The 18441-nt window shown below is 33.7% G+C and overlaps 1 protein-coding gene across 1 annotated transcript; it reads right to left on the bottom strand.

Moving 5' to 3' along the window:
• Positions 1 to 178: 178 nt before the first annotated feature.
• LOC133681956 (histone-lysine N-methyltransferase, H3 lysine-9 specific SUVH4-like) lies at positions 179 to 18085 on the bottom strand. The gene is made up of 15 exons (XM_062105169.1): positions 17507 to 18085; positions 17237 to 17317; positions 15625 to 15690; positions 15080 to 15134; positions 14807 to 14916; positions 13852 to 14028; positions 12196 to 12294; positions 11890 to 11988; positions 10386 to 10435; positions 10202 to 10290; positions 8131 to 8290; positions 7901 to 8006; positions 7616 to 7798; positions 2133 to 2366; positions 179 to 645 (listed from the first exon to the last, which is right to left on the bottom strand). The coding sequence occupies exons 1-15, from the start codon at positions 17918 to 17920 to the stop codon at positions 532 to 534; spliced, it is 2037 nt and encodes a 678-aa protein (XP_061961153.1). The 5' UTR covers positions 17921 to 18085; the 3' UTR covers positions 179 to 531.
• Between the last annotated feature and the right edge of the window lie 356 nt (positions 18086 to 18441).

The following is an 18441-nucleotide window of genomic DNA, read 5'->3' as shown; positions in this document are numbered from 1 at the left end:
TATATGTGCAGTGCATTAGGAAATTCATCCAGAGGTTGACATATGTGCAGTGAATGAGTAGCACAACTTGACTTGAACATGATACTAAAATCAAATGGGCCACTCCTTGAAGCATTGGCAACAACCCCACAGAATTTTAAGCAAGACAACTAGGGAATGACACCTTTATACTACGGCATTGTGGAAGCAGCAAGTGAAATCTTAAATTTCATATATATAACTCCAAAACATTTATAAAAGCACTAAGATATAAATTTCCTTACTGCGAGCTACAATGTTAACACATGGCTGTGACCCTTGACAACTCAGAGTTTAAGTTAATATGAATCTCACTGGAACAAAAGAGAGGATGTAATGGGGCTTGTAAGCTGCATCAGTTAATGCTTTTCAAAAGGCAGCAGGATGACATAACCTGTGTTGACCGATTGTCACATATACACTTCCTTATAGCAAGGCAAAATCACCCGGCGTGTATGTCAAAAGAGCAGGACGGTCAGTTTGGATGCACAAAATCAGTTTGACCAGCTCCAACTACAACAAGCGCTTCCTACAATCGGCTGCACCACAGTAGCATGGCATCTGAATTATTTTTCCATCAGGGCCAGAGACGCTATCCAGGGCATAGCCATAGTCATAAGTAAGCTCCTATAAGCAAGCAAAAAGGAAAAGCAAGTTAAAATAGTAAAGAGATGCAAAAGATTCATATAATTACGTAAACGCAATAAACAACAAACTCATTAAACCTTTAAAGATGAAGGTCACCCACAACATCAGGGAAAAAACTGACCAGAAGATGTCTTTTAGAGTCAATCTTTTTATTAAAAAGAAAATCCAAATGACTTCATACGGATACAACCAAGAGGACCAAAACAACATAGCCAGTCAAGTAGTTCCATCTATGAGGGTAAAACACCATGAATCCTTTCAAAGCTAGGCATCCATCCAACACATTATGCCACAAAGGTTCGAGGTCTTTTTTAGATAATTACTAAAATCCCCTTGTAAGAAAAATTGTACCCAGAAAATCTCATCGAAATATTTCTCTCTATCAAACCCTAAAACAAGTTTTTCATATAAAAAAACCCATAATCTAATTGTCACTTAACACCATTAGTCCATTTGATTTTTTTTATAGAAAATTTTATTTTGGAGTTTTACAGATTCATCAAGATTTCAACGATTTGTATAGAAATAATTCACAAAGTTTTATATTCTGTATTTGTAAATCACATTTATAGATATAATATTTATATGTAGAGGTACAATTATATAATTTAATAAACAATAATTGTTTTCCTTCAAATTGCAACCATTATTTCAACAATTATTTAAGAAAACACCTTTATTTTTCCAGTTGCAGTTGTCTGGTTTAAGGAGAGAAAAAATTATTTATATAGCCCGTGTTATAAAATACAATATGTAATTGTATATATAATATATATTGTAAACATAAAATTATAGATATATAATCTTGTACAATATTTTCTATATAAAATCCATTACACATTTTTGTATTTATTCTAAAATCCAAAAACAAAATTTTGCATACCAAAAAACTCAAATGGGTTAAAGGCGTTTAGTGGAAATAAGATGTGGTTTTTTTGGTATACAGATTTTAATCTGGGGTATACAAAAATATTTGATGGGTTTTATGGAAAAGAATTTTTTTTACAAGTGGGTTTTAGTAATTATCCCTTGATTTTTCAAAACCATACTTCATTTATTCTTGGGTTTTGAAATGCATTGTTTTGAAAAGGTATACAAACAACCGATAAAAAGTTTTCCGCAAGAACCTACCACAATCCCAACCATGCTAAAATGCTAAAAAAAAAGAGAGGATAGAAGCTCCATTGTTTTGTCCAATGTCACACGATGGACTTAAAGTAGCATGCTTTGTGTCCCGATTCCAGTCACAACCATACTCTACCCTGGTTTTAAAATTGTCCTGTGAAATTTGCATTCCCAAAATGATTGCAATTCCAGTTTTTTGTTTTCCAGCCAAGCTATTTTGGGAATGAGAATAACAGTTTTCCTCCCCTTCCAGGTGGCCTAATCCATAAAGATACAGTACCTAACTATCCTCAGCTTGAGGGAAAAACATAAAAAACAGAGCAAGAGAAATAGTGAATAACCTGCATAGGAGGTATGTTGTCTGCTGCAAATAGCATCACCCGAGCGAGTTTGACATCATGATGTGAGCTTAGGACACATTGCACGAAGAGATTGGGCTCACAACTATGATTGATGAACCTGGCAATATTTCCAGTGGAACCTGCATCAATACAAAACTCTGGAACACTTTCAGACTTCTGATCATCTCCATCAAAGTTGTTAATTGCTGGTACTGATACATCTCCTAGTCGCCTCTGTTCAAAAAGAAAAAAAGAAAAGAAAAGAAAGCATCAGCATTACACATTTTGTAGGGAAATATAAACAATCACAAAAAAAAAAGCATGATTGGATTACTGCAAACACTAAAGATAAAGTGTCAGAAATGATGAATAAACTTTATTCCACAGAAATTCCAATGATATGCAAGAGGAGAAACAGATCCTATGTTATTAGAAACTAATATGTGCTAAACAAACCCTCAAACTTGAATAATGATTAATTTCCATGCCATTAGTAATTATACTTGAATGTAATCAACATTAGCTCCAAAGACAGTAAAAGGTGGATCAGTCACCAAATATTTTGAAACAGTCCAATAGAGAAGAGAAACAATCTTATAGATAACATTGTCAATTTGGCTGAGGTACTCAGCTACTAAACAGAACTTCAGCCAAACTCCCATTTACCAGACATCAAATGTTGACTGTATAAACTAGGGTGTCACTCTCACAGTGCCGCACCATGTTATTGTAGACCATCTCATTAGAATCAATAGTTTCCATATAAATATTAGCAAATAATTGTCAATATTTATGTAATTAAAGTGTAAATAGCTTTTTATAATTAGAGTGATATTATAGTAGCTGATTTTGTTGAATGTAAATCAGAATTATTTATATTAAATGAAAGGAACTCTTATGGAGAAGGGTCATTCAGCCAATTTGACATGGTATCAGATCTTTACTTTTAAATTTGCATTCCACTATCTTGTTTTAGTTTTTCGTTGGTTTTCTTTACTAGGTAATCATTCCTAAATATCTAGGACTCTGGTTCTTGGAATTTTTTTTTATTAATGATTGTCTTTTCTAATTTTGTTGTGGTTTTCTTGATTGAGTAATTAGTCTTAGATACCTTCTAATTTTGTTGTGGTTTTCTTGATTGAGTAATTAGTCTTAGATACCTAGGGCTCTGAGGCTTTGGATTTTCTTTGATTCTTGGTTGTCTTTTCTGGTTTTGTTGTGTTTGTTGAGAAGATGACATCAAACAATTATGAGTTGCTTAGTGTTTGATTCACTAAAAAAAATTATTCAGTTTGTTAATTTCAGTTTCAAGTATTTGTCACGAGGAAAGAATTGTGGAGTCATGTAAATGGGAGTGATCCAACTCCTAATAATTCTACAAAGTTGCTTAAATGGAAGGCCAAAAATGCTCAGGCAATATCCTAAATTTTAGAGTTTGTTGACCCTCTTATTGTTCTTAATCTAAAGTCATATAAGATAGCATAAACTATGTGAGAGTACCTAAAAAAAGGGTTTGCCATCAAGAAAACATTATTAGAAGTTTTCAATTAAAAAATGACATTTCTAATTATTCCTAAGTCAACCTTTCCATCTAGGGTTACTACTTTGGCTTTTAAAATTTATAGGCAAAATATATTGATATTGTTTATGCCAAAGTGCCCGTTGAATCTCTCTCTATTGTTCAATATATTTGTGATCAAAATAAGCACAATCAATTTTTAATGAAACTGCAATCTAAATTTGAGATTATTCACTCAAACTTGATGAATTGAGATCTTTTGCCCTTTTTAGATGTTTGTTTTAGGAAATTACTTTGTGAAGAGCAACGTCTTCTTACACAAGGCATTTTCAAGCAAGAAAATTATGTTACAATTACTATTGCGGCTCAAGGAAAAGGAATGAGTATGAATAAGAGCAATATACATTGCTATAGCTGAAAAGAATATTGACACATTGCTAACAATTATAGAAAAAAGTTATGCAATTATTGCAAACATCAAGGGCATATTATCAAGGAATACCCCATTCATCCTCGAAACCATAAAATCAATGCTTTTCAAGCTGTGATGCCTGAAAACTCATATACAACAGCTGAATCTAGCTTGCTCTTGAAATGATGTAACAAATGATTGTTTCAACCTTAGAGCTACAAGGTAATAATACTAATTCTCAATTTTGCCTTGTTAATTTTGGAATTCGCAATTTTGTCTTGTTGATTTTGGAGTATGTTGCTTCAAATCATATAATCAACTCATCTAGTATGCTTCAAAATATGCATAAGTATTATGGTTCATCACAAATTTAGATTGCTAATGGAGGTCATATACCTATTACTAAGGTGTGGGGTATCAATCCAACTCTCAATAATGTGTTTGTATTACCAAAGTTGTCTACTATTCTTATTTTGGTTGGTCAATTGATGGAGAATAACTATGATGTGTATTTTTCTCGTAATGATTGTCTTGTGCAGAATTAATTGTCAGAGACAATGATTATGAAATGACCTAAAGTTGAAAGACTATTTCCGCTGCAATTTTCAATTTCTCATTTTCTATCTTTTTCTTATACTACTTTTCAAAATAAGGGTAAATATGGCATAAGTGTTTAGGCCATCCAAATTCTATTGTTTTGTCTCCTTTGTTAAACTCTGGTTTATTAGGAAATAAAAATCAATTTTCTTCCCATAATGTTCTCTTTTATTGTTCCACATGCAAATTGAGCAAGAGTCAAACCCTTCCATTCATTTCCCTTAGCAGTCGTGCTACAAATAGCTTTGATATTATTCATAGTGATATTTGGGATATTACCCCAATTATTTCTTATGCTCATTACAAGTAATTTTTTAAATTTATTGATGATTACAATTGGTTTATCTGGACATATTTTCTTCGTTCAAAGTCTAAGGCTTTCTTGTTTTCAAGATATTTTTTGCCTAAATCAAGACTCAATTTTCTACTTGTATTAAGGTATTGAGATCTAATTCGGGTGGAGAATATGTCTCATGAATTTCATAATTTTTTACATTAGAAAAGTATTGTCTCACATCTCATGTCCTTATATGTCATAACAAAATGAGTTCGTTAGGCGTAAGAATCATCATCTTTTAGATATTATTAAGACCTTATTGATTGAGTCTTTTATACTATCTAAATTCTAGGTTAAAGCTTTATCTACTGTAGTTTATTTAATAAACAGATTGTCATCTCAAGTATTAAATTTTGATGCCTCATACTATCATCTATACAATAAGTTTCCTCGCTATAATAATTTGCATACTTTTGGTTGTGTTTGTTTTGCCCATTTACCTACTCATAAATGGCACAAACTTTCTGTTAAGTCTGCTAAATGTGCTTTTTTGGGTTATAATGTTTCTCATAAGGGTTTTGTCATGATATGAGCTGTAACAAATCATGTATTTCTCAAAATGTTCTTTTCTTTGACAATCAGTATTTCTTCCCTACTCAAGTTAAACCTTACTCTGTTGCTCTAATTCTTCCTAATTTTAAGGATTTGTCATCTTTTGAACGATTCAAGCTAGATATTGTATATGAAAGCCGTCGACCAACTTTACCCCTTCCCAAGGCTGCTCCACTACTTGACACTGCTCTTAAGGCTACTTTTACACATCCTTATAAATATGTTCTTTTGCGTTTTACATGAATATCTCATCCCCTTAATCGATATGGTTTTTCTATTACTCTATCCATTATTAATGTTTTATCATGTTACAAGTTGTCGAGCATAAATGTCAATAGAAAGCAATGTATGAGAAACTTTAGGCTCTTCAAGATAATCATACATGAGAAATTATTTATTTTCCTCCAACTGTTAAGCCCATTAGGTGTAAATGGGTGTACTCAATTAAACTTCTCTAATAGAACCTTGGATTGATATACACAGTTGGTTGATCATAAAAATAAGCAAGAGTATAAAATGAACTATAAGGAGACTTGCTCTGATAGGAAAATATGGCACCTTTACTTGGTATGTTCTCCTCTACATCAGTGGTGTATAAGTTAAAGAGGTCTTTGTATGGTTTGAAACAGACTCCCTGGGCATGGTTTGACAAGTTCCTATCTACCTTGCTTTGCTTCTCTTTTGTGCAAAGCAAATATGATTCCTCGCTATTTCTTTACAAGTTATCCACTGGTTTTGTTATCCTCCTTATTTATATGGATGACACTGTCATTATAAGAACTGATTCTTTATTGATTAGCAATCTTCAACATCATTTTCAGGATTGTTTTCACATTAAAGACCCTAGTTCTCTTCTTGGGATTAGAAGTTCATTCTACTTTTTCTGGTGTGTTTTTGCATCAACATAAATATACTCAGGATTTGATTGCTTTGGCTGGTCTTAAAGATTCTTCTCCAGTGGATATTCCTCGGGAGGTGAATGTTAAGTTTTGACATTGAGAGGGGGATCTTCTTCCTAATCCTACTCTATTTAAGCAATTAATTGGCAGCTTGAATTATCTTACTATTAATCAGCCTGAGACATCCTTTGCAATTCAGCAAGTCAGTCAATTTATACAATCCCCATGTCACTTACATTTGTTAGTAGTTCACCGCATCATTTGATATTCCCTTGGTTCTTCTAGTCATGGTCTATTCTTCCCCGTTAGTTCTTTTATTTGCCTTGTTACCTTTAGCGGTGTTGATTGGGTAGGATGCACATCACTCTGTCACATATTGGTGTATGTATTTTGATGATTCATTAATATCTTGAAAAAGTAAGAAACAAGATTGAGTTTCCATATCTTAAGTCTTTAATATAAAGCCATGTTGACTACTTACTCAAAGATTGTTTGGCTTTGTGGGCTAGTTGCAGAAATTGGATCTCTATACTACTACTCCTCTTCATGCTGACAACACAAGTACTATTCAAATTGCTGTCAATTCTATTTTTTATGAGTGTACTGAGCATATTGAAGTGGGTTGTTATTCTATTTGAGAAGTCATGGATACTAAAGTTATTTCTCTTCCATATATCTCCATCAACCTTAAAATCACTAATGTGTTTACCAAATCAACAACTCGCTAACACCATCAATTTCTAGGTGGCAAATTAATGTTTTTTAATCACCCAATTTAAAAGGGGATGTTAAGGTGGACCATCTCATTAAAATCAATAGTGTCCATATAAATATTAGCTAATAATTATTAATATTTATATCATTACAGTGTAAATAGCTTTTTATAATTATGGTGATATTATAGTTAATAGCTGATTTTATGGAATGTAAATCATGGTTTCCATATAAATATTAGCTAATAGTTATCAATATTTATATAATTATAGTGTAAATAGCTTTTTATAATTGTGGAGATATTATAGTTAATAATAGCTGATTTTATAGAATGCAAATCAGAATTATTTCTATTTAATGAAAAGGATTCTCAATCAATTTGACACAACAAATTACTAGGATGGGAATATATATAAACAAAAAAAAAAAAAGGTTTTCAGTTGGTTATAGTACCTCTCTTCCATCTAGCCCCCTCATTGTCTGCAAGCAATCAATGTCAAAAATATAATTGTTCTCGCAGACATGATCTGTGTCTTCTGTTCTCATAAGTACCCCTATGTACTCACAAACAGGTGCCCCGGCAGGTAGAAAGTCCCATGATCTAACAGCCCATCCTTTCTTAGGAGTACGGAAAACCTGTTGCCATTAACCAGTAGCAATTTAGAAAAAGTGATAAATCAACTTGACATAATGGAAAATGGGATTGGCATTCTAAGGAAATGAAGATATAAATGACACCTCAAGACGATGCTTGATGCCTCGTTGAGATGTTCGGTTTACACAACCAGGTCCACATCCACAACCGGGACCACATTCAAAAACAACAGCCCTGGCTTCAATTAACCTGAAGGTAAAAAACAAAACAAAAATACTATTATGCAAGAATAACCAATTAAACAACCTGTAAAGGACTTTAAAATATAGGATTCAACTGAATTTTGTAAAATCCATGGTTAAATAATGCTCACCTGCCACCATGACAATTAACATATGGAAAATAAGAGCCATTAAGTTTCGCACAAGCACAAGTTCTTGGATCCACACAAGTCCCTTTGCAGTTGCATCCAGACACGTTTGTAGGAAGCTTCACATTTTTTGCAATTTGAAGAGACTTGCGGTAGGTATACCCTGAGATTTTCAAGGATCCAAAATCACAAGATTAATTCTAGCAGCATGGGTTGAAGCTATCTAGAACTTCTTATGGGTCCCAGCAGACCACTAGGTAAGCAAGAGCCTGAAGCTTTTTAAGCTGGCTCTGCCCTGGGGTATAGGCACAGCCGCACAGCAGTCCAACTGTCCAAGTAAGAAACAGCATCCCATTTAACAAGTTTGGGATTGGGCTTAGCTTGACCACTAAACACCAACGCAATCCATTTTTATTTATTTGAACTAATTTTTCTAGTAACAATTTAGCACAACTAATTGTTTTTTTAGCATTTTGAATATGCTAATTATTATTTTTTTACTTTTTCAATACTTTTATGTTTTTTTTTAACAAAAAAAAAGAAAATTCACAAAGATTGAGGCTTGTCCTAGAAAATCTAAGGTTCAAGTAGGGCCAGGTATGAATGCAGTTTCAAATGTAGGCTCAGCAGAAGAGAAGCAAAAAAAATTCCTGCTCTTGGATTAGGCCTATTAATGGATCTGACAAGGAAATGTGAGAGCAATGGAGCAAAGAAAACCAAATCCTCAATTAGCAAAAACTTATAATTAACTATGGCAGAGAGCTCCTTTTGTCTTTAAAAAAAGGGCAATGACCTTTTAGGGTCCGTCCAATTAAGTAATTTCCTAGGAACCAAGGTCATAGAAGGCCTGATATTATGTATTAGTAGTGACCTCTCAACAAAATAGGGAACCACATGCATCACAGACAGTAAGAAAAATGACATTTCTTAGATTTTTAAACATATCCATGTTTTAGCCTTCCACAATTTTAACAATGCTTCATATTAGCCAATTTTTCAACTTTTCATTTTCCAGAAATATTTTTTAATTTGACAACTATTTCAAAAGCCTAAGCAATTTTTTAGCTTTTGATCATGAGTTATATGTCATCACAAAATGTAAAAATGATGACCTAATACATCTTCCATAATGTTAATATTAATTAGTTTTTTTAACCTTTCCATTATTCACATTTTATTTATGTCTTAAGTTATCTTTCATGTCTTTCACTTATTTAATCCTTTCTACGTTTTTCAAAATTTCAACCTTTTAAAGTAATGCATCCTTGAACGTTTTTTTTTTAATAAAATCATCTTCATCTCCATCTCTAAGGTTTTTTTTATTAACTTCTTGCAATCTTGAAAACATTTTTAATGTAAAGGACAGGCAAAAGCCTAGAAATTCCCTCTAAACGCTTTATTTTTACCATTCTTTTAGATCTGATTCTTTTAATCATACACAAAATAAAATGCCAAAAGAATAACATTTTTCATAAGCCGTGACTTAAAAGGAATTTTAAGGAGGATTAATCTTCTTTAAATTCCTTTTTTCGTTATCTTTCAACCAACCGATTGCCTCTTAAACAAAAACTGGTTTAATTTAATAGTTTTTAAGATAGGAAAGATATTCTTAAAAAGTTCTATCAAGAGATGGAAGGACAACATTAGAAAAGCGAAGCATAAGGGCCTTATGGATCAGTGAACTTTTAAGAATATTCTTATAAACTCCCTCAAAGTTAGGGACAGTAACTTGTAGTTAGCCTAAAAGATTTTAGTCTTAAACAATGACATTGAGAAGGATACCTACACCAAATGTGCATCCAATTTGTTGCTGCATGTGGAACTAGAACATTTCAAACTTGTCTACTTAACAAGCGCTTAGAGAAAAATCTTATTTGAGCTTTTAAATCAGCATATTATATATTATACATATATCCTACTGAACATTGGATTAGAGTTACTAATGAATAAAAAGCAATGGTCTGCAATGCTTTGACTGCAATTGCAACTGTGATTTAAGACTGTTAACTTCCACTTTCACATTATATGTAGAATAGTAACAAATTAAGCCAACAAATGTAAGAGTTTAACTTGCCTGACGGCGCAACAGGTGGATCATCAACCAAATTTGTAGCTGGAATCGGGACATCCTCTTGACCTCCACTAATATCCTCACACACCAACCTTAACAAATTAAACAACAAAAACTAATTATGCCTCATGGTAATGCAAGTACCAATGAAATTCAAGTATGTAATAGAATAATATTCTTCTTATACCCTCGTATTTCAGCAACAGATTGGGGAACACGTCCATAGCTGAATTGAACCTGTCATAAGAGTGAATATATGTTCAACATAGAGTAAACGATGTATTCTGGAATGCATAAGTGGGAACAAAGTGGTAAATAGAAGCACTACTTCCTATGAGTATGAACAGAATCCTTGAGTTGGCTATGAAGAGTATGGAGAACAGTATCCAAAAGATACTCTATTTTTATAAGCAACATCCAATAAAAAAAAGTAATTGAAATTTAGGGAACATCCAGGATATTATGCAGAGAAAATACATGATGGTTGAGAGAAGAAGCATCACTGGAGTATTATACAATCCAAAATCACTACTAAAGAAGAAACCATAATGAAATTTGTACTTTATGTTGAAAGATGAGGTGAGACCTATCGAGGATTAATTAAGGGGCAACCTTGAAGATGCTTTCAACATTGTCCATGTAAACTTATAAATGCACCGGTGACAAGTGAGGAAGAATGCTCAAATTGTAGCGCTGAATGGGAAGGACGGGAACCAATGTAGCCAATTATCTAACCAAAACTAAAGAATAGTGGCAGTTACAGATATCAATCTCATTATGAAAATTTAAAGTCAGCCACAATGGGAGAGGAACACTGATGCAGTAGGAATTTTCTCAAAGGAAAATGAAAGAAAAATACCAAAACCTACCTAGCTGATGCTCTAGAGAACTCATGATATTTGTTTAAGGTCAGGTGGCCCCAGAAGCAATATGAGCTGGCACTTTGAATGCTGAACTGAGGTATTACAGATGGTAATGAAGCTGACCTCACATAATTTTCATGTTGGCTTTACAGAGTGTTTAGAGTGTGGTAGAGATTGTTTTTCAAAGTTTTTTTTATTTGAAAATACATTAAAATAATGTTTTTTTATTTTTTAAAATTTATTTTTGATATCAGCACATCAAAACGATTTAAAAATACTAAGAAATTTAATTTTAAGCAAAAAATATTCAAATTATAACGAAAAACAGATTTAACCTCAATGTCAAACAAACACTTAATAAGGTGGGTGACCCAAGTGTGTTTGGAGCATCTTAAACTAAAATGTTGGATGTGTCAAAGGTGTATTAACATTGGATGCATAGCATGTGCTTTGCAAACACCATTTGTTTACAATATTCAATCACTAAAACAAAATACATATTTGGATTCATAGACAACCCCTGTGGTAATAGCCTAGAATTGGTGCGCACCATTTGATATCAACATCTGGGAGAGTGTTGCCAGAAAAAATGCTTTTATTAAACACAAAGGCAACAAAGAAAGATATTAAGTAGAGCCTATCGAGCAGCAAGACCAAAAAGCTGCAGGAGCCTACACTGCAGCCACTTGTAGTCCGAATCAGACAAATTTAAATATAAAAAATAATAGCCCTACTGGTATCTCTAAGAAAGAGATTTTGCCAATGAACAACAGTCGGTCAAGAAAGCAGAATATTTTGTCTTTTGATTTGGAAAGGAAACATAAAAACCTGGTTGGTGGTCAGAAGTGGCTGTCCTTCCAGCCGCCTCAGTCTATACTTAAACACAGTAAATCCAGATAAACCTTTCTCAGCCCAGTATTGAACAACCTATAAAAGCACATAAAAACACCATCAGCAGATATCAGAATAAGTGATTGCTTTCAACACATGTATAGGAAGAGAAGCAAAATACAAGAGGTATGCATGAGAAAGGGGAAAAGGGCCATGACAGATCTCATAAATTTTATTCAGTTTTTTTCTCAAAGCTTGTTGCATGGCACAAGGACACAGACACCATGTGAATTAAAGATGTACCTTGTACAAGCCATCATAGGTGTAAACTTTGCCACAGTAGCTGCTAGCACATTCATGGCCTCGAACAACTCGCACAGGAACACATTGCTCCACACAATTCTGCAATTAAATGCAGAACAAGCAGTAATCGAGCAATGAGATTTTAATTTCAATGCCAAACTACAGGACCCCACATTAGCATACCACCCCAATGCAAGTGCATGCATGCATGGAGAGAGAGAATGAAATGTCAGTTTAATAGTCTCATCTCGATACCCTTTGAGTGTGGTGTCTACATATGTGTATACACATGCATTCATGGAGGGAGAGAGAGAGCGAAATGTCAGTTTAACAGTCTCATCTCGATACCCTTTGTGTGTGGTGTCTATGTATACGTATATACACATGCATGCATGAAGAAAGAGCAAGAGAGAGAACAAAATGTCAGTTTAATAGTCGCATGGAAAAGCATTTGTGTTTGGGCGTCTCCATACATAAATGCATACATACAACATGCACATGCACCCATGTGTTTTTGAATTCAAATCAAGACAACCTCTGCTGTGTTTCTCTTTGATACAACATGCACATGCCTTTACCTCAACCAGAAGCGATCATGTCAGCACAACAATAACAAAGAGAATCACAAGAAGACGCCACAAAATGGTGAAAAATATGTGGGGGATAGTGGATCAACTTTTGTCAAGTAGCAAAGAGGAGTTTTTTTTTAATGCTGACATGGCAGGTTTAAATCCCATATTTTCCTTCCCAGTTATTGCTCTCCTATGTAGCAACAGGGAAGAGGGAGACAAAGCTGCTAATCCAAACCATACACACCTGAAACCCAACCCAAATTATCCAGTGTACCCATTTGCAAGACAACATTGGTCCATTGATGCAGACAAAGTGACTTTATAATTAAGATCTGCAACTGCAGACATCAGTGTTCAAACTATTGAGAGAAATATTGTAAAATTCAAAGGAAATAAACTTTTAATCCCAAACTAATTGAAGTCAGCTGCAAGATCATTTCTTCATTATGTTCCGTTAGGTGCCAAATTTCGATGAATTGTAGTGATATTACATCCCCTTCACCACTTCAATGCATAATGTTTTTCTGCCTACCTCTTCCCCCCTCTCAAACTCAAATCTATTTGCTCTTCCACTTTGGTGCATCCGTATGATTATAGTACATGTGACTAAACCATCTCAACATCCCTCCCTCAATTTACACTAGCTTATCACAAGTTAGCAACACTATCCTCCAAGTTTAGTGTTCATTTACTATCCAGTCCTCTCTTGAATTTCCATCCATCTGTATTAACGTTATCATGTCAATTATGATCAGTTATGGGCATGATAGTTCTTCACTGGATAATGCTCATTACTTTGCATGATCAGCACCTACATACTTGATAGCTGGACCCGGCCCAAAGAATGGCCCTAGAACATTAGAGAACATAACAAGACTTAATGCCCTAATAGAAATTTTGAGCATCCAACTTAAAAATTTAAGCTAATGAGAGTAGAACCAATATTTCAATATGCCATATAAGGCTATAACAAACTTTACACATTATTAACACAGGAAAAATATATAATATAGGTACAAGTTCACATACTAATCATGGAAGAGAAATACACATCAAGGAGGTTTTTGGATTAAGTTAATTGCACCTTCAATGCCAAATTACCACGCTCCAACTTTTGGTCACGAATCTGACGCTTATTTCCAGTTAAATCATGACCACCTTGACCAGTATAGATAACATCCTCAGCATTATCCAGATCATCCTCGTACATCCCCGAAATAACAATGGCTACAGCAAGTGGGAACATATAGTTATGGTACACCTGTAAATTTTGAAGGAAAAATGGTTGCCACATCAATTCTTATCCTGTAATGTACAAATTGGTTCAGTCAAGAATCCTCCAATTACTAGTAGTTATTGATGTACAAGATTTATAACATCACAGTGTTGTAAGGAAATATGATATTACACCATGACTAGGCTATAAAGCAAAAAAACTTAAACTGTTGGTAGCTTAGCATAGATCGTCCAAAGAAATGTTGAGAAATGTGGAGGGATATGATAACAATATCATGCTTAAACAACATCTCACATTCTGAACGACAATAAGTTTGGTAAATAAGTGCATGAAGATTACCATGTGGAGAACTAGAATCCTCCATATGAGAAGAATATCACATCAAAATCAATACAAAAGGGCAATATAATCCCATCAAATATCTGCTACAGAAACTCCTAGAAAAAGCTCCAGAACATTTTCAAGAAACTATTATATTTCACAGTATCTACCAGGTAAGGGAATAGTTTTAACGAACATTATTTCCAATCCATCCAAATACATCAAACAACAGCAAGCATAATATCTCCATCAAATAGGACCCTCTCACAGAGCAAAATCTACCAAATTCACAAAATAAAAAGTCCCCCTAGCTCAGCACCGCCAACCTCTCCCCACAAAAAGCAAAGATTCTATTCCGTATATCATAGGACAAAGCAAGATGGGAATAAAAAAAAAAAGATGACCATACATCTCCCCACTGCCAAGGCAAATAGGAAAGAAAAGGAATAATGGCAACAGTACAGATAAAACAGATGCTTACCCCTTTCTTGTAGAACTGTCCCATATAATCAATTCCGTTCAGCCAGTGGCTATGAAAACCTACAGCAACCATTTCAGCTCTGGAATAGAACCGGTGCCCAACATTGATACCTGACAGTTAGACCCAAAAAATCACTTCCCAGCATGAGGCAGGTGCATATTTCAGAATCATACATGTTATAGGAGATGCTAAAAGTAATTTTCAGGTTATTGAAGTCAAACAAAAGTATGAAAGTGTGAATGGTCAAAAGCAATAGAGATACAAGTTACCAACCTGGAAGATCACCAATTGTTTTCTCAGGATACATTATAGCATTAGCTTCCATCATCTGCCAGAATTTTTCGTTTTGAAGAGAAAATGGAGATTATTTCCTAATTACAAATAAACAAAGCATAACATCATGTTCTTCTACAATCAGTCTCATTCAATTTCATTGCGAAGAATAGAATTTTGAAAGAAAAAACTGACAAGAAACGTCGTCGTCATCATATCTATAACGTCAAGAAGCAAAGATGATAATTTTTTGAATATGGATATGACCAAGAGATAAACAGTAAATAAAGAAAATTGATTCAAATTTTATGTGATTGAAAAGCTAATATAGTGATTTTGATTAGTGAATTTTAAATCAAGAATTCAAAAGATGCACAAGTAAAACAAAGAAGTGCCCAATATTCATCCATTTATGACCAGTATAGCAATCAAGAAAGGTGGAATTGCACCTGAGATGAATTGTTCATAAATAGTAGTTCTATTAGAAGTAACACAAATGGGTAGAATTCTAAAAGGAGCCAAAGACTCGTTGAATCTTCACTTACCTTGGATATTGCCTTTAAATCAGGACGCTTGGATTTTTTCTTATCATCTTCAGCTGTGTTTTCTTTCTGCACCAAAATTGTGGATTAGCATACATAGGAGAAAATATGCAGTGTTCAAATCGCAAAACAACATTTCAACTTGCTACTATTAATTGAAAATCAACAGTGCAAATATATGTTAGAAAATGTTACAAAAGAACATTTGGAAATGCAGAGTTAAAGAACAATTCAGATCGTGAAATGACAGCAAAGAGATTGATTCAACTATGTTGGTATCAGAGTCCCAATTTAACATTCTCAATGCTTTAGAGCACAATCAATCATCGAAACGATTCAACTCCAAAGAAGTTCATAGCTCCAAGAGATGGATGTGGTATGATGATGCAACCAACAAAAGAAAATGTATAAGTTACTTTAATTTGATTTAGATTTTAAGGTTGCTTGTAAACATAGTCAATTTACGAACTCCTCTTACTTGGAAATATTAATACTATATAGTAATCTTTGCTTAATTACAATATCCATCAGGAGCATCAAGTATTTATCATTTCCCATTTCCTATTTTGTTTTCTATTTCCAACTTAGTTTCAGACAACTAGGACTTTTTGGTGTCCAGTAAAGGAAAACTTGTATGTGTGTGATGGAGGACTTGGGAAAACAGAATTTAAGTATTCTGGTTTCATTCTTCAACTCATCACAAGAATCCTCTAATTAATAGACAAGATTTCCTTGTGCAAATTGAGTCACCAAAGGGCCTTTTTTATTAATAAAGAAAATAAATTACACACGGCAACCAGTGCCACCTATTCACAGGAAATGGCATCAAAATAATGTGAGTTTCAACTATAATTCAAAAACAAATAATCAACAAAATTCAGGAAATTCTCGGTATGAATAAAGGAGGCTGTCGGATGCACCAAAAATACAAGATTCTCAAAAAAATATCCTTCAAAAAGGAAAAAGGATGATGCTTTTTCCACTGGAACTCTTGCTTTGTTCCCATCAACACCTAGATAATCAGCACAGGGAGCAGTCTGTATGAAACTACACCTAACTCTCAACCCTGCTTCCATAAGACCTGTGATTGTCATTCCTTCTAGGAGAATAATTCCTTCACTCTTAGCACCATTTCTTCACAAAGGCTCCATTTTAAAAATTAGACAAATTTTTACATTTTTATTGAGCTCCATTCGAGCCTTACCATCCTCATCCAGATCCTCAGCCTGCCTTACTGCTATAATATAAACAAAAAAAAAAAACTGAAGCTCTCAAATATACTGCCCAAAACCCAGATTCTACTAAACGTTTGGTATTCAAGCAAGAGCTTACCAGAGCATCTCTATCCCCAAAGGACCTCAAAATAGACAGAAAATCGCATGGTGAGAGGATCCAAGACAATAATGTTTCATTTCAGGGCACTCTAATGGCATAACAATGTAATTCCTCGGGTGATTACTTGAAAGATGCAAATTAAGAAATGGTTTGTGCAACTTGACAAACTTCCGCGAATGAAAAGTAAAAATGGTGAACAAGAATAGCAAATTAAGCAAAAGCAACACAAAGGCCAGAAAAATTAGCATAACTGAAGCAAAAGGCAGAAGGAGAGGCTAACCTTGGATTTATCAACTGATTTTTTTGAACCTTTAGAGACGTTTTTATCAACTTTCGCTTTTGCACACCTCAACTCTTCTTCCTATGCACCATAAAAAAGAATGTGAGCTCCCTCAACTCAAATTATATATAAAAAAAAAACATGAAAACAAAATCTTCAAAGAATAACACAGAAACAAGCCATGACACTAAGCACACAACAAAAATCAGGCGAAACAAGCAGCCCATTATGAAACCACCCAACCCAAAGTGGTTTTAAAGAGAAGAATACCTGCACTAACTGTAGATAAAACTTGTTAAACAACCTCAAAGTGTCCTTAACTTTAACAGTAGCACTTTTCTCCGTCACCACATTACCCACACCACCAGCATCACTTAAAGTCACCTCCTTTTGCTTTTCAGTTGACCCCAAAACCTGATTTAGCAACTTTTCAGCCATTACAACCTCCTCCTCCTCGGTCACATTAGCATTTGGTCTCTTTCTAAGGTTTCCTTTTTCTTCTTGCTCGTCTAATATCTGCACTCTCTTTCTCACCAATCGTTCCTTCTCTTCTCTCTGCTTGCTCTTGATTCTATCACTCGTTCTCCTCTGTGTCTCTGTTTCTTCTGTCTTTTGCTTTTCTTTTTTGCCATTTTTAGCAACCTCTTTCCTTTTCGGTCCATTGCTCACACATTGCTCCACCATTTTCACCTCACAAATCTAAGAAATAATAAGACAGGAAATCAGAGATTCAACCACAGAAATATTTTTATATTGAGGTTTTGATTCTTTTAGGGATTCGAAGGAAGCTGGAGGGAGGGAGGGAAGCTTGCGCGTGAGTTTGAAAATATTCAAAAGTGACGACTTGAGGGCATCTTTAGGTTGTGTTTGGTAACGCCGTGGTGTTTGTCAAAAATTTAATGTTTTTTCTTAAGAAAATAATTTTTATCTTATATTTTTAAATTGATGTACTGATATGATATAAAATATAATTTTTTTAAAATAAAAAAATATTATTCTAATATATTTTTAAATAAAAAATATTTTTAAAAAAATTTCACTCCGAACATATTTATAATGGAAAAACTTAAAATAATAAACAAACTAGTTTTTTTTATTTTTTGATAGAAAGTCTTCGTTAATTAGAAAAAAGTTTATTAATAATACTTTTTAAAAAAATATTAATATTAAATATATTATAATAGAAGTAGCTTGTTAAAATAATT

The sequence above is a fragment of the Populus nigra genome, chromosome 2 (genome assembly GCF_951802175.1).
Source record: "Populus nigra chromosome 2, ddPopNigr1.1, whole genome shotgun sequence".
In the NCBI taxonomy this organism is placed as follows: domain Eukaryota; kingdom Viridiplantae; phylum Streptophyta; class Magnoliopsida; order Malpighiales; family Salicaceae; genus Populus; species Populus nigra.
This window is presented reverse-complemented; position numbering and strand designations above follow the sequence as displayed.